The following is a 23,373-nucleotide window of genomic DNA, read 5'->3' as shown; positions in this document are numbered from 1 at the left end:
TCTCTCTCTCTCTCTCTCTCTCTCTCTCTCTCTCTCTCTCTGTGTGTATGATTCTTCATTGGCATCTGATTTGAAACAGCAAACATCAAAGCAATTTCTCAGAAAAATAAAGCAGAAATACAAATTGAAGCTAAAATTCAATACACATTTCCATCTATGAATATAATCTTTCTCCCTCTATCTCCTGTTCTCTCATTTGTTGGTCTTCCAATAAGTACCCATTGTCATTAATTTCCCATTTATTCTTACACATAATTTTATGCATATATAAACCAATAAAGTGTATGTATTCTTTTCCTCTCCTTTTTCACAAAAATGATACTATGCTGTACACATTTTTCTAAATCTTCCCTTTATTCAATGTATTCAGAGAGCTTTCCATATCAATATATAAAACACTATTTTTAAAATATCTACTGACAGGCACACACATTGTTTCCAATTTTGCTATTTCAAATAGTATGTAAATGAAGAACCATAAAGGTTAAAGAATACAGGTGTTTGCAATTCTGAGAGAGATTGACAAATTGCCTTCCACTAGACTAGTAACAATTTATACTCCCACCAAGAATGTATAAGACTACCTGTTTCCCCATAGCTTGCCACAACGGCAGTGATATTACAATTATAATAATGTGGCTGCGGGTATGGGCAGTGGTAGAGTACTTGTCTAGCATGCTCTAGTGTCCTAGGTTTGATCCTAAACATTGCAAAACAAAGATGATAGCGATGCTTTGTGGCTAGAGTAAAATCAGTTCTTATGCATTGTGTGCAGACACTTACATTGGTATGACCTTTCTGGAGAAAATACCAGAACTCTCTTTAAACTTTCAGATAAAAACAATTTCATTTCTAGAGAATTTATTCTAAGGAAACAATTAGAGAGTACAATAATATTAAGGTATAAGGATTTCTATCATTTTATTCATATAATTTTAAAATAAAATAACCTCAAAGTTAAATATTAGAGATTAAGTAAAAGCAAACCTTACCTATGGAACAGAAATGTAATTCAGCAACTAAAAAACTTACTTAAATATTTTTAGCTCTATAGAATAAAAGGTCATTCATTATATAATGCAGAGATGTTAAAAAGAAACATAGTCTCAACGTTCAAACTGTGGAAGTTTTTCTCATTAATTAAACAAGCATTTTCTGAGCATTTCTTTTGTCCCAGGAATTGAACAGAAACTTAATTGCAGCTGCCCTGGGATGGTAGAATTATGGATAACTTAACCTACTTCTTCAAATATTACTGAACTTTTCATTTTACTCCATAACAGGAATGAATTGATTTCATATTGAGTAACCAATAAAAACAATCATAACAGACACTATGATCCAGCCCACTTTCCCCCAGAGAGCAACATATTCTTTAATAAGTGTCAAGCCCAAACCAGATACTATAATGCATTCACTCTCTCATGATATTAGCATGTGTCTTTACAGATGTCAGCCCATGGTGATCACCATTGTTTCAAGGGACTTTAATGTATCCATAATTCCCTGCATGCCTCCATTTTCCTCCTATTGGCACTGGTAAACAAACTATTTCAGACACAACATCTAATCAAATCTGTTCTTAGGCAACAGCAGCTGTGGAGGGTGGAAGATAGTGGGTACATCTGGGGCTTTAGACTTATCCAGGATCCCATAAACAAGTTTAGAATCAGGCCTTCACACATATCCTATTTAACATACGAGTAATGTGTAAACAGAATCAGAAATCAATAGAGGACTTCTCTTACTGTTGATCTATCATCTTCTAGAGTTTTATGTTTCCTTCAGTGGTGATATGAATTTACATAATATTACAGGTTTTATCATCTGCTTTACTGCATTAGCTTCTTCAAATCCAGGCTTAAAAGCAATTAAATATTATAATTTCCTGGAAATTCTCTTCTAATCCAACATCTTTCATCATCTCATTACAAAGAAAAAATATTAATCTTTTCTTTAAGTCTCTTCATAATCTAATTTTAAACAGTCTCACTATTACATCCAATGAAGACTTTTTCATGAAGAAACAAAAACAGAGAGGGGCGCTCCTCAATTTATAGTCCCTTCTGTGCCAACACACATGAAAAATGCAATAATTATTTCTATCAAATGCATATTGTCATAAGAACAAACCTGTAATTCAAATCTAAACTCATCCAGTTAAATGATTGAACATAAAATACAGTTCTACTGAAGCCTATAGTCCCCATTTATACAAGAAACAACCTTCAAGGTTAGGTTGCAGATGTTTCCCTATAGCTAGCAAACATTTCATCCACAATCAGGGTGATGCTATACAGGCATCCCTTCTATTAGCTGCGGGATAAGGGGCTTCTTTATTCCATGAGAATTTTCTTCACAATATTAAGTATTTCTGATGTCCATCTATATAAGTCCATTGAATTAAACATTTTACATTTAGGTGTGGTACTTGGAATGTAAAAAAAAAAACAAAGAAATATTAGCACCTTCCTGGGGTTTGTATGTTTAGTGTTCAAGACTATACTGCTGGTTGGGGAAGCAATCAAATGACTTTTGCCTTTCTTGAAATTATTGAACCCATTCCACCTTACTGACAAATGGTTGAATTGGAAATTTTTAGCATCTTAAATGACCACAAATTCATAAACTCCCTCCTTTTTTTTGGTGTTTACTTTGTTTATTTTTTATTTCTTTTTATTTTTTTAATTTATTTATTATTTTTATTTTATGTCTATGAGTGTTAAGCCTGCGTGTAGGTAAGTGCACTCGTGTAATGCAATGCCCATGGAAGACAGAAGAGGCTGTCAGATTCCCTGAAACTGGAGTTACAGACAGTTGTTAGCTGCCATGTGGGTGCTGGGAATTGAACCCAGGTCTTCTGCAAGAACAGTCAGTGTTCTTAACTGCTGAGCCATCTCTCCAGCCCCTTACTGTGTTTCTTTGTTTGTTTTTGGTTTTTATTTCCCTGTAATGCCAGTTGGCCTAGAACTGGCTATGTGGATCAGGCTGGCCTTGATCTCGCAGAGATCTGCCTTAGGAGTGCTGGAATTAAACACCAGGGAAATTCCCCTCCTTTTTTTTCTTCATAATGGTTGGGACTATCATGTTCAAGGCCTGTGTATGTATGTCGCAGAACTAAGGGGCACAAACATGGAATCAAACATTATATAATACTAAAAACTGTCCATTTGATACTCAAAAGAACAGTAACAATTTGCCTAAAGTAGTCCTTATATAAAGCCTATAGTATTTTTTACAGAATTAAAAATCTGTACAGGTTGCAGTAAACATTTACTATTGTAAATCCTAAAAATAAAACTTAAAACTTTTGAGCCAGATGTCTAATGCTGATGTGATCAACTCACTTTGGAAAGAGTATACAGCTGGGTTTGAAGAACGAAGGAGGAAAACGGTTTTCCTAACACTGTTTCTCACATTTTAAAGGAAAGCTTTAAAGAAAAGGGTTGGTTTTAAATGTAACCCTTCATACCTGTTATTGATTGGGGAGAGACCTCCAAAGGACAAAAAATAAGAGGAAAACTGTCAGCATTCGACTGAAATATGAAAATAAGAAACATATTGGTTCTGTTCCTCCTCAGAATAACTTCCACTAGCTGTCCATATCATCTCTTGGGCTCTTAATACTTTTAATATTTAGTGTAGAGCAGAGCATTTATTTTTCTAATTGCCTTTCTACTTTCAAAGAATTGCATACTCAATTCAATGTAGAAAAGTTTCAAAATCAGTAGGATACATATACAAAGTGTAAAGAACCAGATTTTACATTTCCTACAGTCTCAGATAACTTTGGTAAATCTCTCTCTGTCTCTCTCTCTGTCTCTCTCTGTCTCTCTCTGTCTCTCTCTCTGTGTCTCTGTCTCTCTCTCTCTCTCTCTCTCTCTCTCTCCTCCAAAACAACTGGAATCAATGTATATATGCTGTTCACTTTTCTGACTCTTTCCAGTTAATATATCATGAGCATTTTCCTTGATGACTATTCCTCATGAAGTTATTTATTTTATGATTTTATAGTACTTCAGTATATATGTGTATATTTGACCATTCACATGGCTTTTTTGGATATTTTCAATGTCTTATTTCTACAAATTATATTGAGATTAACACCCTCTAACAGTATAAGTTTCTATGCGATTCTAAATTCATTTCCTTGTGATAAATTCCAAAAGTAGAAATAGTAGGTATTATAGGGCTGTTAATGTGTGTTGCCAAATTTCCCACAAGGAAGACTATGAATTCCATTAATTACACTCCCTATTGCCAGTATATCCTAATGACGCCCTTGCCACCACTGAGTATTGTTTTTTTTTCATCTTTGTTAATTTGATAAGTAAAAACTGAAATATTATATATCAAATTATTTCTGTGATTCCTTTCAGAGAATGTGATAGGTTTGAGTGAGGACATACAGTTATAGAGAGACTTTACCTTATAGTTTATGTACTTCTATAATGTTTAATTTTTTAACAAATAAATATACATAAATTTTGCAGTTAAAATTAATACCACCATTTCTTTGCTATTATCTGATTCCTATAATAGCAATATTTTCAAATGTCATGACTATAACTTGACCACTAAAGTTGAAATCTTTTCATGTCTATTGACCATTTTATAGCTTCTCTGTGAATTCCCTGTTTGTGTCCACTTTATATTTTTATTGATTTGTAAGAGTTCTTTGTATATGTGAATATGTTTAAATGTCCCCTTATCTGAGATGTCTTCCCTAACCTTCCTAAAACAATTCTCCTTCTTGACAGAATATATATGATTCATGGTTTCTTATTTTTTCCATCTCATCATCTAACATTTATTTAATTTATTTATTCTACCCATAAAACTATAAACTTGGTGAAAATAGAGGATTTATTTTAGTGCCCGTTATATCTTCAGTGCTTTGGATAGTTACTGGCATGTAGTAAGCATTCTATAAATATTTTCAGAATTAACGAATTAATAAATAGAGATTTTTCATAGAAAAATACAATAGTAGCAACTTGGGGGTTTTAGTAGAAGAAATAGGACAATACTGTTGCAAGAGTACCAAGTTTTGAGTGAGAAATAAGTTCTGAATGTTTACTATGTAACAGAGTGACGGCAGTTGACAACACTGTGCTGTATTCTTATATCTGCTAAGAGGGTAAGGCTCAAGTACTGTCACAATTTAAATACTAGCTACAAGTCGTTTGTGGTGGCACACACAGGCAGGATATGCAGAAGAGGGTAAGACAGGCAGATCAAGTCTCTGAGGACTTGGCCAGGCACAATGGTTCACTCCTTTAATCCTATGACTCAGGAGGCAGAGGCAGATCTCTGTGAGTGCGGGGACAGTCTTGTCAACATAGAGAGTTCCAGGCCAGCCAGAGCTACCCTTGTCACAGAAGGGGTCTGAATATAATCAAAAAGCATTGTACGAAATTCTAGATATATCAATAAAAATTATTTTTAAAGGTGACAGCTACATGAGATGGTGAATGTGATTCAGATTGTAAAAATCATTTCACAGTGTGTACAAATACCAAGGTATCAATTTGTGCACCCAAAATATACAAAATTATCATTTGTCATATAACCCCAATAAAGCTGCAAAACAAAATGAATAAATATACTTTTTCCGAGTATTGTATAAACTTAAAACATTTTTCCAGTTTACAGCTTATTTTTCATTTAGACAATAAATTTCTGAAAAATTCAGACTTTTTTTTTGTCTTGAGACAGGGTCTCCTTGTAACCCCAGCTGTTCGGGAACTCACTAGGTAGGCCAGGCTGGCCTCGAATTCACAGAGATTCTCCTGCCTCTGCCTCCCCAGTGCTGGGATTAAAGGCATGCACCATTCAGACTTTTTAAAATTCTAGTCAGTAAGTCAGAGCTACAAGTATCTTTTTCTTTGTGTCCCTTTCCATTGCTTTTGAGTTTCTGAAGTCCTTTTCCTTTTCAAAATTAGATATTTGACTTCTAATAATTTTATCGAGTTATCACTTTTAACTCTTTAAACCATGAAGTATTTAGTTTGTCATGTAGAAGAAAATAAAATATTTTTCTAATTTTTAATCAATTATATGGCACCATGTATTAACTTCTCCTCTTGTGTACCCAGTGATAATCTAAGCTACCAAGGTATTTCTTATTCTTTCTCTCTGTTTCTCAGAACAAAGTATAAGAAAGGTCACTAAAGGATGATCTACAAATATTTAGTGGTTGATGAATGGACTGATGTTTTCAAGTCAGAATACTTCTTCAAAAGAGCCTAACTACTAAACAGTAATTCCAGTCACTAAATTCTAGAAGCAAAGCATCATACAGGGGCAGGTTTTATCTAGAATAAATGAACATCTTGTAAGAGCAAGGTACTTTAACTACTGAAAAGCTAAACTAATCCGTAGCAAAAGATACTCAATCAGCACCTGACACTGTACAAAATGCAATCGTACATAATTGACCTGCCTCTCAAGAAACTCCCGAAAACCATTCTCTAGGGTTTTCAGTAGAACAGCACTTCCCAAAGTGATACCCACTGACTTCCCCCTCTCCTGGAGTAGCAGCTGACTCCCTAAAAGAAACAGAGTGTCTTGTTGCAAGCAGTACCCCAAAGCCTGCTGAATGGAATCCACCAGCCTCAAACATTCATTGGGTTTAATAATTCTAGACTCAAATCCACTTTGAAAGAAAATCTATATCAGTTTTTGGCTCTCAAGTAAAACCCCAAGTGCCCAATATTGATTCTGCAAGGCTAAGCTAGTCTCTTCCTATGGCCTGAAATTAAAAATAACAACATCAAAAATACATTTTTTATTGAATTCTGGCTCTTCACTGATAATCTATAGCAAACAGCAAAATGAACAAAGCCATACTGCCTGCCGTGCCAACAAATCCCACAAAGAATGACAATCACTGAAATATATTGTTAAACATGAATTGTAGCTAAAATATTTATCTCAGTTGCAAGGTATTAAAATGAGAAAACTTTCAAAGTGGAAGCTTCAAGTAATTGTATTAGAAGTTGCATAATTTGGTTAGACTGACCTTAGAATGGAATAAAAAGCTGCTTATTTCCATAATGTTGGCCTTCATTGGTAGAAAAGGTTAGATAATTTATCATGATATAAAATACTGTTCTCAAGAATGCCTAACTTTAAGAGGAGATCTCGGTGACTTCCAGCTCTGTGAATTTTTAAGTAGTGTGATAATCAACACAATTTCTATTTAAGTGAATTTGTCTTCTCCAGAAAGGTCTAGGTTGTCAGACAGGAGGAATGAATCGCCCTATTTCTCCCTAGAACAAGTTCATACCAACTAAAATAAGGTTACAATGTTCACTGTTACCTTTATGGCCAACACCAGCATTGGACAATATTTGAATGATGAGGATATTGAGTTTTGACATTCACAACTCAGATTATACACCGAATATGTTGTCCTCATTTAAAAGATACAGAGCCTACCTACTCTGACACCTGCCCATAACTAAGTCCCTTGCCCTCAATATAACCAACAAGATAGACATTAGAATCAATGGACTTGAACCTTAATGCAGTCAGCCGCACAAAACTCTTCAAACCAATGATGTACATACTCATACAATTGCTCTTAGAGATGGATGAGAAACTGGAGATGCTCTGAGCCAGTCTCTTTATATTTTGTTTCAGGCTTGGTGTAGTCTGTTATTCATTTGGAGACTTCTAAATTCCTAGCATCTTAGATTCTAATTCCCTTAGTAATAACAGGTTTTAATAAGTCAAATTCCTTACTTATGAAGTTTTGTATTTTGTTTCATCTATTCTGCTAGTCACCTTCTCCCTTATCCCAGAATTGCAGATTTCTACATTGTGATCTTTGGGGATACAGTGACTCAGGTCAGTCAAACACTAGAAATTATTGTCCTGATAGAATTTTCCAGGCTTGGAGAGTGGAGAGAGCAAAGTGTTGCAAGTTTCCAGTACATTTTTATCCCATGCCCTGAAATATTTGACCTATGCATAACCTCCCTGCTTTGTACAGCTTGACTCTAGCAAGTCACAACACAACATATAGTTTGCGCAAAAGCAATTTCATTTTCTTCCCATTTCAAGTTTCCCATACTATAGGTTGTACTGCAAGAAAATACACCCCCTTTTTCCCTATTTCTAAAGAATTACCAGTAGAGGCAAAATCAGAAAGAGTAACCTAGAAGTGTAAAAATGCACATCCCATTAGCAAGCTCAGAAGCCACACAGAAAATTGGTCTCTTATCTGGAGCACTTCAGATTTTCTTTTTCTAAAGAGCTACAACTATTATAAATTGTTTTGCAATTAAAAAGTCATGCAAAATCCTACTATGAGAAAAAAAAAAACATTATTTAATACTAATGTCACCATGTTCCCGCTCCTAAGTTCTTAGGAACAAACATTACCATCAGCATACTCTATCACTCAACATCTATACTTGAGAAAATGGAAGCTCATTAATTAAAGAACTGATTGGTACAGAAAGATCACAGTCAATGCCAGTCTTATGAGTACAGTGCCTGTCTTCACCTCTGTCTTTGTGTTTGGCAACCCAGAAGAATTTGGTCTTCCAACAAACCATTAAAATTACCTGTAGCCAAATGCATCTCCTTCTTCCTGTATCCCTCATGGGTGTCAAGTTTCAAATAGGAATGTTATATTGCCGAGATTTTTAGTTACTGAAAAATTTCTCAAAGGTTAAACTGATCCCTCTGACTACAGTAAGTCTCCCCACTCATGAATCTCCATTAGAGATGGTTTCATGCCAAATTGCCTGTGCAAGCTGGCAATCTAAATCTGACTTCCCCAAGTCAAGTGAATTAAAGAAGAAAATGGTTTGCAACAAGTCAAGCCCAAAAGAGAGAAAAAGAAAACTAAGGTCCAGAAAATAATTTCCAAAGAATTGAACATATCCTCAATAAGATATCCTTAAGCAGGGTTTTACAAGCAGCAATGATTATTTGACAGCTTCCACCGCAGAAATCTGAATTAAAAATCATCTCAGAAAGAGGTCTACACTAGGCCTCACATTTCAGGATTAGCGCTCTGCTGTTATTAGGCATATGAGCATTCATTTCTTCAAAGAGGCAAGTAACAGAAGGTAAAAAATTGAAGAAGAGGGTTCTGACAATTTAAAACTTAGACATATGCATGATTAGCCCAGTCTGTAAAGTCACCATCATCATAAGGACAGATAGAAGCAATATTTTCTCTCTCTCTCCCTCTCTCCCTCCCTCCGTCCCTGTCCTAAAGAGGGGTCTAACCTTTCTATTAAACTTCTCTTCCTGCCAGCTTACACAAGAAATCCATTTTGTTCAGAATAAACTACAACCTGAGAAGATGTGCCCTTCATGCTCTGCAAATCAGATTTAGGAGTAAACATAATCCAGAAAGCAGAGGCCACCAAGGCCAGTACTGGTGGTACTGAAGGAGAGCAGCTTGCCACAGAACAGAGGCCAGATGGGGCCCAGTGGGAGAAGCTGAAAACTGGCCACCCTGGCACTCAGAGACTTAATGGCACATCGGAAGACTATGCACATGAAGGCAGTGCTTAAGCATCTGACATTAATAAACCGTGATGCTAGTCCATGAACACTGAGCTCAAGGAGAGCGCAGGCTTGACACCAAACTTCATGTCTGTTTCCATTCAAAATGCTCACAACTCTCAAGGTGGCTGCTCTGAACACGTGTCTGTCTGTCAGTCCCCCACTCTCATTTTGTTCTGAAAAAAATCATCTTCTCTCTTCCCAAAGACTGAATTTAAAATAAACATTTTTAAAAGACCCCTTTTAAATTCCAAAGTAATTCTTAGGCTCTACACAATCCAAGAAACCTTCATCGACTTGGAGAGTTTCTACAGACAAGAGCAACAAAGCCATGTCTTTTCAGGAATGAACTCAAGAAGCTAGAAATATTAAAAACATTTCTAGGAGGGTTTGTGCTTTCTTAGCCCTGGGCTTAAGAAGAGTGCTCAGGGAGGAACAGGACAGAACAGAGGAAGCTGTAACATTTTACTTCAATTTTAGAAAATCTGGAGCAAATATGAAGCATTAACAGTTGTTAAATCTCCCTGGCAAGTCTCTGTCCATTCTAGACTCTGTATATTTTAACTATTCCATAATTTCACTTTTTTAATTAAGTGAGATTCAACCAGGCATTAACCAGTGAGAATTCAAGAGCCAGTTATCAGTCAAGGGAATAAGGAATTGGCCCGCCTTTCAAAGGTTATGTAAATTTTGTCAAGGCAATGAACCTCCCTTTAAGCAAACAAAATATGTGAAAATCCAGAATTACAAAAGAAACCAGTTAAGAGTTGATTGCTCACGTTGTATTAAGACTCTTTCCTTAAGCAGAACTCCACCACAGGGTTTCTTTCAATATGGAATGCCTCCAACAGTAAATAACAAAGGGCCTAATTTGCAAAACAAAGTGTCCTTCCCTGTCAGCTTTTCAGGAACACACCTACTTACCCAGCTCCTCCCAGAGAGGTAGGTCAGTTTTCTATACTATTCTGTGGCAGAATGTGCTACGAGGCTGAATCAGAAAAAAAAAAAAAACTTGTAAACAACATGGAATCTGGTTTGGCCACAAATGTTGTATGCCTGGGCAAGTCATTTGCTTTAGGGTGGGGAGGTACTGAGGATTGATCTAGGGCCTCACTTCTTCCACTGAGTTATATTGCCAGCCCTTTTATTTTACTTGTCATTTTTGAGAAAAGGGTTCAGTGACTTGCTCAATCTGGTCTTGAATTTATTCTCTCGGTCGAGCAGGCCTTGAACTTGTGATTCTCCTGCCTGTGGCTTCCTAGAGCTGGGATTATGGACCTGCCCCACCAAGCCCAGAACATTGGCATTTACTGTAACCCCACTTCAATGACTGTAGAGAACTATTAGTCAAATCTGACAACTCTTCCAGGAATTCCATGGGGCTGTTGGGCCCAGCCAATATTTTAAGCAAAATGCTAAATGAGGGCATAAAAGGTTTCTGCATGAGAGCCCAAGCTCCTGGAGCTGACAGAGCCCATCTCTCCACAGTAGCAAACTATTCCTTACCCATGCCCTGGGGGGGGGGGCAGGGGTTACAGGAAGGCACTAGGATACTGGAAGCTAAGTGACCCCACTATACAACCCATAGAAAACCTCTTGTCAGTATCCAACAACCAAAGAGGAAATGTAACTTAAAGAGCATTTCCCTCAGCAAACAACTGATCCTCTGGGACTTTCACTTCAAGCCTCTCAAGTGTTTGAAGTAAATGAGGCTCCCATTAAAGGCCAGCCGGTCACACATCAAGATATCAGGCCTCTCAGTTGGTGAAAATGGCCACTCCAGCACCAGCTTCCTACCTCCCACACATAGAACTCTTGTACAAATGGCTTTATTTTTTCCACATCTGAGACACTGTCCAGTCCAGCTTGGCCTTCCTGAAATAGTGGAAGCTAAGACACATATGCAGGGGGATCAACATCTGAAATTGCAAGCAGATACCTCAGATCCACTGCAGCACCATAAACCAAGACTCTAGTTTTGTGAGGGCCTGACTTCATCCTTCTTCCTTCCCCTAATCCCTGGTGGTAAGCAATCTCCTAAACCCCAATTTCAGCCTCTGGGAACAATATATGGAATCAACAGTAGATTGAGTATGTTTAGGGAGGAAAAGGTCTATAACCTTTCCAAACTGTAATTCTGACTGACCCCAAATCAGTGGTCCTCTGATAAGAATTCCAAAGTCCCAGAGCTGTCTCTGGAAAATGTCCTGTCTCCAACCTCCTAGGGGAAAAAACTCTCAGGATCATTAGCAAGCACTCTGGCTGAGCTCAACTTTAGTGAAGGTGTACAGGGAGACAGTAGATCTCTCAGGTAACCAGTTAATTGCCAATAAGGAATGATAATAATAAATTAGCAAATACTAATGTAAACTAACTCAGTTCTGCAGCAGTTGCATGGAGACGACAGAGGAACAGTTTATTCTGGAACACATCTTGCTAGCTGATGCCCGCTGGGAAACACACTGTCTCAGCTAGATGTGAAACGGGCCAGTAAACATACATTGCAGGCAATGGGTGGCCCAAGAATATCTACTGATACAAGTGGAGCCCGAGATGTTCAAAGAAAACCAAAGGGAGTACGTGTGGATGCATTGCTTTCCATTGCTTCATCCTGCAGCCACAGGATTCCTTTTGACCCTTAGACACAAGACTGTAATGATTCCAAGACCTCATCATAATGAGGAAATGTTAAAAAAAAAAAGTTCACTTAAGGAAAAGTTGGTTGGTTGGTTTTCACTGGAAATGACACTGGTTTCTATACTGTCCAAACCAGCCTCATCACACTACTGTCTAGTGCTTTCTGGATCTGTTGTCTGATAGACAGCTGTCCATAGTCCAGAATTTTACTCAGATCATTGTAAATCCCTAACTTCTTTGCTTTAAGGACCAAAGCATGTTGAGCTATTTCTCGCCCTTTTATTTTTCAAGGCCAAACTGATGTTTTACTTTCATTATTTGCTGTAAGATGGCCATGCATTCAGACATTTTGTAGGATAATTGGAAGCATTCAATTAGGCCTGCCACATATATCCTTGTTCTGCAAATTCACCCCCCACTTCACTATTCAAAAAGCAGTGGAATGACCACAGCAACACAGACACATACACACCCACACATACACACATACACACACACACACACACACACAGGTTAGGATGTTTCTTATCAAAGACACTACAGTTTGGCAGCAAATGATACAAAACAGAGAAAACTCGAGATTGAGGTTAAGCGAAAGTGGAAATGCTGTGCATCTAGGCTTCAAGTTCTGGAAGTTCCTGCCTATTATCACTCACTCAGAATTGTCAGCTCCAAATTATTTAGCATCAAAAACTAAAAATGTGAAAAAATGTCTGACAAAAGATTGAGTGTATTTGAACCACTTCACCTTTCTTGAAGGCAAAAAAAAGAGAGATTCTGACCAAGTCTCCATTCCCAGTAGGAAAAAAGGAGCTCCATTTTCTTCCTTTAACAGTGACCAGGGCCACTGATCAAAGGACAATATAAGAACACTAAAGCACAAAATAATAAAATTTTAAGCATCTACAGGCACCCATTCCCATAAGATCAGAAGAAGGAAAAAATGTCACATTAAGGGGCTCTCAAAACAAACTGAAATACTTTGAGACAAATTTCATCAAACTACAAGCCTAATAACTTCGCTTCCTTTTTCAATCTCCTTTCTTCGCTCTCTTCTCTTCGCTTTCCCTCTCTCTCTCTCTCTCTCTCTCTCTCTCTCTCTCTCTCTCTCTCTCTCACACACACACACACACACACACACACACACACAAAGTCTATAAACTAAATAAACCAGGATGCCAAGGAATGCAAATCTCACCTTCCAAGTTAAAATATTTAAAAGATACATGATCACTAATTCTACAAAAGTCTTCTGTAAACAACAAAGACATCCTCTACTTTGCCTCCTCAAATTTGTGTACAAAAGCACAAAACTGACATAGCTGACATCCCAATCAACAGCCTAGGGCAAGCAAATAATCATGCACAACTCTGTACACAACTAGCTCGCTGTCTTCTCACTGCAAGAAGCTAAATTCCAATGTTCTAGACTAGTGCTCCACTCCTTTTTCCAAACCTGCCTCACCACATCTAAAATCATGTTCTCTTTAGTTTCTTAGACCTGACAATATTTTCAAATGTGTCCAAGTTCATACACTGATGAACAAATCACCCTCAGGACTAGGGATGTAGTTTGCAGTAGAGCACTTTTCTAGCATGCACAGAGCTCTGGGTTTGATCCCCACCAACAAAAAAGCAAAACAAAAGTCACTCTCAGTTCAACACTAAGCCACAAAGCTCAGAAGCACATTTACACAAAAATGATAGCAGGGTTGTCTTGCAAGGAGATGGAAGTACTAAGAAGCCTACAACATAAGGGGGAATTAGAACCTATCTTTCTGGTGTCTGCCACTGAAATCTTGTGAGTGAGCTTGATTCCTCAACCAGACTGTGAACTCTCTGAGGGCAAAATTTTCCTCATTTACTTATCTGGAATCTCTAGGCTACCTGCTACACAGCCGAGCACACTGAACATTCTAAAAATGCTTACTGATTTGATTTACTGCAACACTGACAAATGTCAAAGTGCATGGGGCAGAAGCAGCCCACAGCAAGCACAGTAGTTCTGTGTCTACTTGTCTAACTACTATTTCGAGTAAGCCCTAGCCCTGTATGGAGGGAGTGTGTTTGTCACAAAAGGAAACCAGCAGAGGAAGCTAATATGTAGTGACCTTTGGTCCCAATTGAAGAGTGAGACTGTAACATGTGCTCAAAAAAGGGATGTCATCCTGATTTGAAATTGCCCATTACTTATCTGCTTCTCTTAAGCTCCCTGAGATCAAAGATCAAATGTTTTATTTTGTATCCCTAACAAACTGTAAGTACAGTACCTGGCACATTCTATTGTCTGCCAGTGAAATTTTGTCTTGATTCCTCAATTAGTCTATGAACAACTCTCTGATGGCAAACCATGCAATAAATTCTAGTGGACTGAACTAATGAACAAATGAAAGAATGAATTAATGAAATAAAGGACAACATTAATGTAATAATATGATTTAAGAAAAATTTCCATAGAATCACATACTCATCACAACTTATTCAGTGCTTTATTTGTATCATAAGTGTTTTGTTTCCTAGATGGATTCGTTTATTGATGAGGAAAATGCAAAGGTAGGAAATATATCAGAATACCATTATTCTAGGAATTTCACTTCACCTAGAGTAGCATTTAACATTTCACATTGTAAACTACCTAGTTGCACACTGATCCCCTCATTAAAATGGACATTCATTGTCTTTTTCATCTCTGGAACTACAGACCCTTGAGCAGTTCTCTTACAAGGAACAGACATTCAACAAGTATCAATCGAATGAATGCATCAAATTTCCTGCTTGTTCCATAGGTTACACTGGACCTAAGCATTCTAGCCAGTCCATGTTCAGGAGCTTCTTGAATGGAAGAAAAGGGGTGTCATTTTCCATAGGCAGAACTTTGTGACAGATATACAGATTAAATAGCATGATCAATGCTCAGCCATGAACTCTCCAACACTACATACATACTGAAAATACAAATGTAACCTCACCTCACAGTATCTAGTTCGAGCCATCTTGGACCTGCCTAGCCCTATACACTCCATCTGTGTGATTTTGTTAGACAAAGAGAGTATCTGGCTTTGAGTGTCAGAGACAGCATCGAACTGAGACTTTAGCGCTTTGAAATAGTCAAAACTATGCTTTACTGATTGTAAAATCACCACCAAATCTTCAAGATTTAATACTTTTGCCCATCTCTCCATGCAACGACAGTATCAGGAAATGAATCCACAACATTAGCATCTTTCACCTCCTTTGTTCAGTGATCAGTAAGAATAAATCCAGTCACACCATTTTGTGGGTCTTATCTACACAGAACCAGCCTAAATTCCTCTTAGGTTATTAGAGCCTGGGGAGACATACTCAAATGAATAGGTTATTGCCAATGGTGATGGCTCCAGTTTCTCATAAAAGATAGACCTTTTCAGGGACACCTATGAATCACACTCTTTCAAATTGATAGTTTTTTTTTCTTGGAGTATTTTGCATAGTAGATGTTGCCATTTTTTAGATGAAAATAAAAAGAGATTCAAAGAGTTTCCTTAGTAAAAAGTGACTCCTGAATTTGAAATCATAGTCTATTTGATTCCACTACAAATGCCTACCTCTCCATCTTTACAGCTAAACTTCTGGTGATCCACAAAGAGTTCTCCAAGTAGTCTATGGTTGAGGGCCACCACTATTAAGAGTCATTAATAGTTATAGCTGATGTGATACAGTACTAGTCTTCCAATAAATCTATAGAGTTGTGGATTGAAAATGTTGGTGTTTTTGTTGACAGCAGAATATCATCAGTTTCTCATTAAAAATACTGCTTTTTCATCATATTAAATCTGTGAGTTTCCAATAAGACAATGCTTGTGAGGTACATTTTGAAAAACAGTGACGTGCTCTTGAAATCTATAATATACCTTTCATAGTGACCAGGAAGAACACGTATGTCTTCTAGTGCATCAAATTTCCAACCAAAGAGTACTTAGGCAATTAATAGAAAATTAAATGAACTTAAAAGACTTATTTATCGCCTTCTACCTAGCCACCCAGTCACCATCACTGGCATTATCATCCTACAAACCCAAAATGCTTCAATAACCAGCAAATATCTGACCACATTGTGTTTTTAAAAATGCTTCCACTTGAAAACACTCAAAATAAAGAGAAACAATTCATTGAAATGCATAGCTAATTCCTACAATATTCATATTAGTGACAGTTTCAACTGTCAAATGTTATTACCAGAACTGCTAAGAATTAGTAAAGTGGCCTTTTATTTTCTTGCTTGTCTCCTGTGAACCAGCCCAACCATAGTCTCAGCAAGATGCTAGGGAACAGTAGTTTGAAAAGAAAGAAGCAAAAAAGGGGGGTGTGTGGCTTTAGCACTTTGAACCACTCTCAGGGGAGGAAATTGTTGTCCAAGCATTACAGGGCTTTGCTCATTTTAAACACTACATGGTGACTCTAAACTTCAGCTTCCATACTGGTACCACTGGCTAGCAACAGGTGGTGCACCTTTTACTGTGTTGGTAAATTAATCAGGGATGTCAAGGCTCAGATCCCTGGATTTCCCAACACCCATCTTACACAAAGGCCTGTATGTTGGATTACTACTTGCCCCAAGAAGCCCTAGTAGTAAACACTGAGTATGGAAACTGGCTTAGATAGAATCAAGGGATGTGTCATTTTGGAGTGGCCCATGGTATGGCAAGCAGCTCCAGAAGATCTGGGAAGAACTCATAGGACCAATTAGCTGCACTCACCTCAGGCAGGGGTACACCATTGATTATCAGATCTGGCTGCTGTGGGCCCTGGCTGTTGAAAGAGTGATGGTAGATGTGGTTGGCACTGGTATTTCGGGTATTCTGGTTCTCCACATTCAGGAAAGTGCTCTCAGAGCGGCGGCAACCCAGGGGCAGCGTCTGCTGGTGGTAGTCGAAATAGTTGAGGGATGAAGTAAGGGAGGAGCAACTGACAACATTCATCTTGTCTGTCTCCTCCACATCCCGAGGTACCAGGCGGATGTCATTCTTACTAATTTTTTTCTTCTTACTTGATTTCTTTTGATGCCCATAGGAGTACTCAGCGATTCTACGTGACAGAAAAGGCAGCATGAATAGATAACACCTTCCCAGACCATGCACTGATTAATAAACATTAAGCACCCCTGAGGGTTGCACCCCATCTCTGTTCCAGCTCCTTATTCTGGTGCATTACATCATCGAGTTTCTCCCTGTGCTTTTCGCATGCAAAAACAAGCTGAGGGCCATGAAGTTCTCAGAATAGTCACTGCTAACCCCCCCCAACCCCTCCCAAAGAGGTTCTCTTCTTTTGGCTTTGGAATTTTTCATTATGAGTGGCCAGTGAGCAGGGGTGGGGTTGGGGAAAGTTGAGCCTATGGGAGAGAGCATGAAAATGCTCAAATCGGAAATTATCCTGGAACTCAAATGAACTAGTGGGTGAAGTAAGAAGTGCCAATTGAACAGAAGAGGAGATAGAGGGACATAAGAAAACCCTTGCCAATTACTCCAGGAATTTGCCTTGTGGCAAACACCATGGATCAGCTTATTCTGTGATTAAAGTGATGACTTTTATAGGGTGGAGGACCAGACCCTGTCCTCTGACACCTCCTAGCTCCTCTCCTCCACACCCCGCTCCCTGCCCTACCCCTGCACCCATCTACTCTCCACCCTTCCCCCTCCTCTCCTAGAGAAATCTGATAGCCAAACCCATTTGAATGAGGGGAAATGCCTTTTTACCTCTTTCCCCTTAGGCTCACTTTCTCCTCTGCCTTTTTGTCTTGCTCCTCGCTAATGGGAGAAACCGAGATGCAATGCAGACACTTGCTGTTTTGTCCTTTTATAAAACAGCCGAGGAGACAAGTGATGGTTAAACAATTACTGCAAAGGAATTTAAAGGTTAGTGCATTCAGCATCCTTCTCCATTCAGGTGTACCTACAAGCAGCTGTGCTGCAACTGGAACATAAAGAGCTCAATTTAATTAACACTGACACAGACCCAGCAACGTGCACCAAAGACATCAAGCATTAAGAGACTTGTCCAAAGAAATACATTAAAATGTAGCCAGATTCTCAATGTCATGTATTATTCTGCACATAATGATTTCAGCTTATTGTTTGACAATTCAATTTCTGGGCAATAATCAACAAAACAATAAGGTTAACAAACAATACAGGTTAGACTTTACAAGGGAAAGAGTGTGCCTGTATTCTCACTTGACAAAGCTAATTGTCAGAATACAAAAGAGGAGCCTAATTCAAGCAGCAATTGCAGTTCATCTCACGAGTCTCATAAATGAATGTGTTTCAGGAAGCCGCTCTGCAGATGCGGAGAAGTAGAAACCTCTCCCTAAGCACATGGAAAGATATGCTCCTGAACTTTAGGTTTCTGAGAAGTCGGGGCAGATAGGGAGTTTGCATATCCACAGAGGCAAATTATTGCTCTGTCCCTGGGATCTACCTAGAGCTAAGCAAAGGAGTTGACCTCACCCTTTTCATCTGTGCTCAGGCTCACATGCAGGAATGGTAAACTGATGATACAGAGTCTAGGGAGAGGATGAAACCCTCCAAACCTCAGGACTAGGGTTGGGTTTCTTTTCTAATCTGTTTACTGAGTCATTGGGAAGTTGTAATAATTTTGTTTACCCATGATGGGTGAGTTTGGCAATGCCCCTTCCAATTATTCAGCTGAAGCATTCATTGCACAGCCCGTTCTGTATTGAGCAATTATTTAATTAAAATGTACTTCATTAATTGTGAAGCATCACAGGAAGAGTGCTTTACAAAATACACATTTAGGTGAAGTTGGAGAGCACTGAGATTTGCACCTCCCCCGCCCCAAATTCAAATGCTCTCCTCCCTGTTTAATGATCTCCCTGGCAAGCTCTCAAAAAGAGCTCTTACTTCTTGACATATATCACCAAGAGGTGGCAAAGCCTTCAAAATCTTTATTTCAAGCTGATTTCTTTTTCATCGTGGAAAGGGTCTTACGCATTTACTTTATACTGAGAAAATGGCTTAAAAAGAGTCCCCTCTATCTTTATCGCCATATAAATAAAATTTTATTGACCCTGCATTTTTCTCCTATAAAAATCGCCATTGGCATTCACAGGTTTCAAAGGTAAGAGCAATATTAATTTCCATTTCTCCCATCTGAAATGACTCAGTGCTGAAGGAAAGAAAAGTCACAGCCATTTCACTAGTAACAGGATTAAAGCATTTATGAGGCATTGCAGCTGCTCTTTTATGGCACCTGATTGATATTCATGTGTGGTTAGCATTTGTCTACTAACTTGTGTAATGCAGAGAATAGTAAAAGGGAAACAATAATTGCATGGCTGTTACATATTCAGGCAGCTCTGATTCACAGAAGTGTGTATTTCAGATGGTGTCAGATACAAATCGGACCTACAGGAACATATTTTGACTGATTAACATGCAAGCACAGATGGCACAAAAGATACAGTGGATGTATAGGTGTGCTGGAAGCGCACACACACACCTTGATTGGAAATAGCATCATTCATTTTCAGCAAAGTAAAAAAAATAACTTTTTTCAACTGTTTCGATGAGACACTGCTGGAAAAAAATGATATACATTATCTTAAGTAGGATTCTAGAAATGCTTAGACTTATTTCCTCTATCAGTTGCAAGAACTTCAGTAAGAACCTCTGATGTGCTTGTTAATCAGAACTTTTAAAAAATATTGCTTTACATGCCATTCAAGTTTCTACATTTCTTTCCTCTCCTCTTGACCCTCACCCCCACATACATCCTACACACACTTCAGAGAAACTGTACACAACGGCCCATAGTGACATCCACTGGTAGCGACAAGATCTTAATGTCATAGCACAGTTCCACATTAGAGGAAAATATAACCAGCTCCAGAGATTGCTATTTTTACTGAAACATTTGGATGCAAAGTTCTGTCCCTCATTGGGATGTTCGGTCTCCACACACCACCAACCAGATATTTGAAAACATACAGATGCCTGACAGAATTTCACTTTATAAAGCCAGATGTCAGGGGACTGGATACAAAACAAGCCAAATTACACTAAAACCCACTAATCACCTGTTTTCCCCACACATTTCTGTTCTCTCTTCCTCCTACTTCCTATTTCCCATTGTAAACTATCACTCCCAAGCTCTTGCAGGAGTTGAACCCCGCGGAAGGACAGAGCAACTGTCAGCACTTGCTCTCCTATCACTGCCTGTCCAGAAAACACTGTGCTCAAGAAAATCAAGTCATCAAGTGGTGATACTTGTGACTTTTGCTGGAAATATGAAAATCAATGTTTCTCTTCCTTCCTCTCTCACCCCTCCCTTCCCTCCTCTCCTCCTCTCTCACCCCTCCCTTCCCTCCTCTCCTCCTCTCTCAGTCTCCCTCCCCCATCCTGACTCTAAGTCTTCCTCCCCCATTCATTCTCTCTCTCTCTCTCTCTCACTCTCTCTCTCTCTCTCTCTCTCTCTCTCCTCTCTCTCTCTCTCTCTCTCTCTCTCTCTCTCTCTCTCTCTCTCTACCTTAGCTTCATTGGAGGCAGCTGTGCAAATTTTAAAATGATAATTGCTTTTCTATTCTTCATCATTATGTGTCAGAATCCATTCAAACAGTAAATGATTGTCTTCCAGCAAATTGTCAGATCAAAAGAATTGATCAACTTGGACTGTCACAAACTTTTCACTCTCCACAAAGAAGCACTGTGAGAATGCTGCATGCATTTAAGTAGGAGACAAAAAGCACTGGGTTTTTCACACAGACACAAATACACACATCTTGCGCATTCAAAACATAGAAGGAAAGAAAGAAAAGTTGGCTCTACCTGCAGTTGTAGGTCCGGATCTCTTTGTTGTCACGTTTGCACTTGATTGCCACAAAGATCATAGTGACAAAGAGGATGCCTGCAATGGAGCCCAGGGCGATAATGAATATCAGGGACAGGTTCACGGAGCCCATTGACTCTTGGGCATCCAGGGCTGGGGACAGGTAGATTAAGACAAGCGCAGAGGCAGAGAGAGCTGTCTTGCCATGGTCATGGGCCACCACAATAAGCTCATAGGAAGCCTTAGAGCTCTCACCAAAGGTGCGAGTGGTTCTGACTTCTCCATTGACCTGATCTATTTCAAAGAAACCACGGTCACCCTCTGTCATGTCATAGGTGACCCGGCCATTTTCACCCTCATCATAGTCCTCTGCCTTAACAACAGTCACCAAGTAGCCTATGCCGGAGTTTCGAGGAATGTAGACCTCAGCGGTGCCATTGATCAGAGGAGGGGCGGTGATAACCGGGGTATTGTCATTGACGTCGAGGATGATGACCCGCACTGTGGCATTGCTTTGCAGGGAGGGCAGACCGCCATCCTTGGCCAACACCTTGAATTCGAATGCCTTGGTCTGTTCATGGTTGAAGGAGCGCAGTGCATAGATATCACCAGAGTTGGGATTGATGGAGACATAGGTGAAGACAGGCATGTCCCTCACCTGTGACGGCACAATCTGGTAGGAGACACTGCCATTGAGACCCAAGTCAGGGTCGCGGGCGGACACAGAGAGCAGATAGGCACCGGGTGTGTTGTTCTCCTGTACAATGACCTGATAGTAAGGCTTGGAGAAGTGTGGGTGGTTGTCATTCTCATCAGTGATGCGCACAGTAAAGGATTTGGCACTTTGCAGCATGGGCACGCCGCTGTCTCGTGCCTGAATAGTAAGATTGTACTGGTCGTGCTGCTCACGATCCAGCCGTCCATCCACCAGGATCGTGGAAAAGCTCTCATACTCCTGAAGCCGAAAGGGCACATTGCCCAGCAAACGGCACTGCACACGTCCATTGAGACCAGAGTCGCGATCAGACACCCGAACCAGGGCAATCACGTAGCCCGGGGGGGCGCTCTCACTCACTTCCACCAGCTCGCTATTGACAGACAGCAGGTTGATAACAGGTGGGTTGTCATTAGTGTCCAACACGCTGACAGTGACTTTGCAGTGTGCAGGGATAGAGTTGGGCCCCAGGTCCTTGGCCTGCACGTCCAGTTCGTACACGTGGCCCTCTTCATAGTCTAGGGCACCGGTGACAGTGACCAGGCCGCTGTGTGGATCAATTTGAAAGAGCTCACGTGTGCGGTCGTTGACATAGCCATAGAAGGAGTAGACCACCTGACCATTGGTGCCCTCATCTGGATCACTGGCATTGAGGCGGATGACAGGTGTATTGGGAGGTGAATTCTCAGGCACGCTCACTGCGTAAGTGGACTCGCCAAAAACCGGGTTGTTGTCGTTGGAGTCGGTCACCTTGATGCTGAGGCCAACAGTGCCCAAGTGTGGCGGGTCGCCGCCGTCGAGCGCAGTGATGCGAAAGCTGTAGTGTGACTGTGTCTCCCGGTCCAGGCTCTTCTCCACCACCAGTTCTGCAAAACGTGAACCATCGCCCCGCGTCTTGATCTCCAGGCCAAATAGCTCATTAGGCGTGAGCTCGTAGGTCTGCACTCCAAAGCTGCCAGAGTCGGGATCGTAGGCACTGTCCAAAGGGATGCGCGTGCCTGGGCTAGCCGCTTCAGAGATCTCCAGCTCAATCTGTGCCGCTGGGAAACTGGGGGCATTGTCGTTCAAGTCCTTGATCTCCACCTTAATCACACAGATCTCCATTGAGCTGGACATGACCTCCAGCGAGATGATGCACTTCGGACTCTGGCGGCACAGCAGGTCGCGGTCGATCTTCTGCTTGGTGACCAGCAGGCCCGAACTGGGGTTGATGTCCACCAGGTGCGGAGCAGAGTTGGACACCACGCGGAAGGCAGAAGCCTGTCGGGGGTCCAGCGCGAAGCCCGCCTCCCGCGCGTCCTTGGCCACGTTAGCGATCACCGTCCCGGCGCGCTGTTCCTCTTCTACCGAGTACTTGAGGTTAATGAGGGCGGCCGCCTGCGTCCACAGGACCGCCAGCAGCAGTAGCACCGGCAGCAGGAGAGACTCCAAGGCTGCGCGGGGCTCTGCCTGGCCTCGCCTCTCCATTCCCCTCCGAGGTCGACGCCGCCGCCGCTCCAGCTTCCCGCTGGCTCGGGCCGCCTGTTGCGCGCGCCCCGTGGCCCCGGAGGCCGCGGGAGGAGTCCCGCCCAGGGCGGCCCGGCGGCGCGGGGGATGTACCCGCGCCGGCTCCAACGCTGAGGTTGCAGCGGCCTCGGCGGGGGCTGGCTGGGGGGGCGGGGGGGGCGCGG

At 40.4% G+C, this 23,373-nt stretch overlaps 1 protein-coding gene across 3 annotated transcripts in view; it reads right to left on the bottom strand.

The window, feature by feature from the left end:
- The window catches only part of Pcdh19 (protocadherin 19), a 110,692-nt gene extending 87,333 nt beyond the window's left edge, over window positions 1–23,359 (bottom strand). For 2 of the 3 annotated variants that reach the window (XM_029553650.1, XM_008848354.3), the window contains exons 1-2: window positions 20,988–23,359; window positions 16,905–17,232 (exon numbers count right to left, since the gene is read on the bottom strand). In XM_029553650.1, coding sequence (XP_029409510.1) covers window positions 16,905–17,232; window positions 20,988–23,170 — 2,511 coding nt within the window. In that variant the 5' untranslated portion in view covers window positions 23,171–23,359. Of the gene's footprint in view, window positions 1–16,904; window positions 17,233–17,900; window positions 18,042–20,987 lie in introns of all 3 variants that reach the window. The other variant, XM_029553649.1, reaches the window with a different exon arrangement.
- Between the last annotated feature and the right edge of the window lie 14 nt (window positions 23,360–23,373).

The sequence above is a fragment of the Nannospalax galili genome, unplaced genomic scaffold (assembly GCF_000622305.1).
Source record: "Nannospalax galili isolate Female #2095 unplaced genomic scaffold, S.galili_v1.0 scaffold3, whole genome shotgun sequence".
In the NCBI taxonomy this organism is placed as follows: domain Eukaryota; kingdom Metazoa; phylum Chordata; class Mammalia; order Rodentia; family Spalacidae; genus Nannospalax; species Nannospalax galili.
The sequence above is the reverse complement of the archived record's forward strand: the minus strand, read 5'-3'. Positions and strand labels throughout refer to the sequence as shown.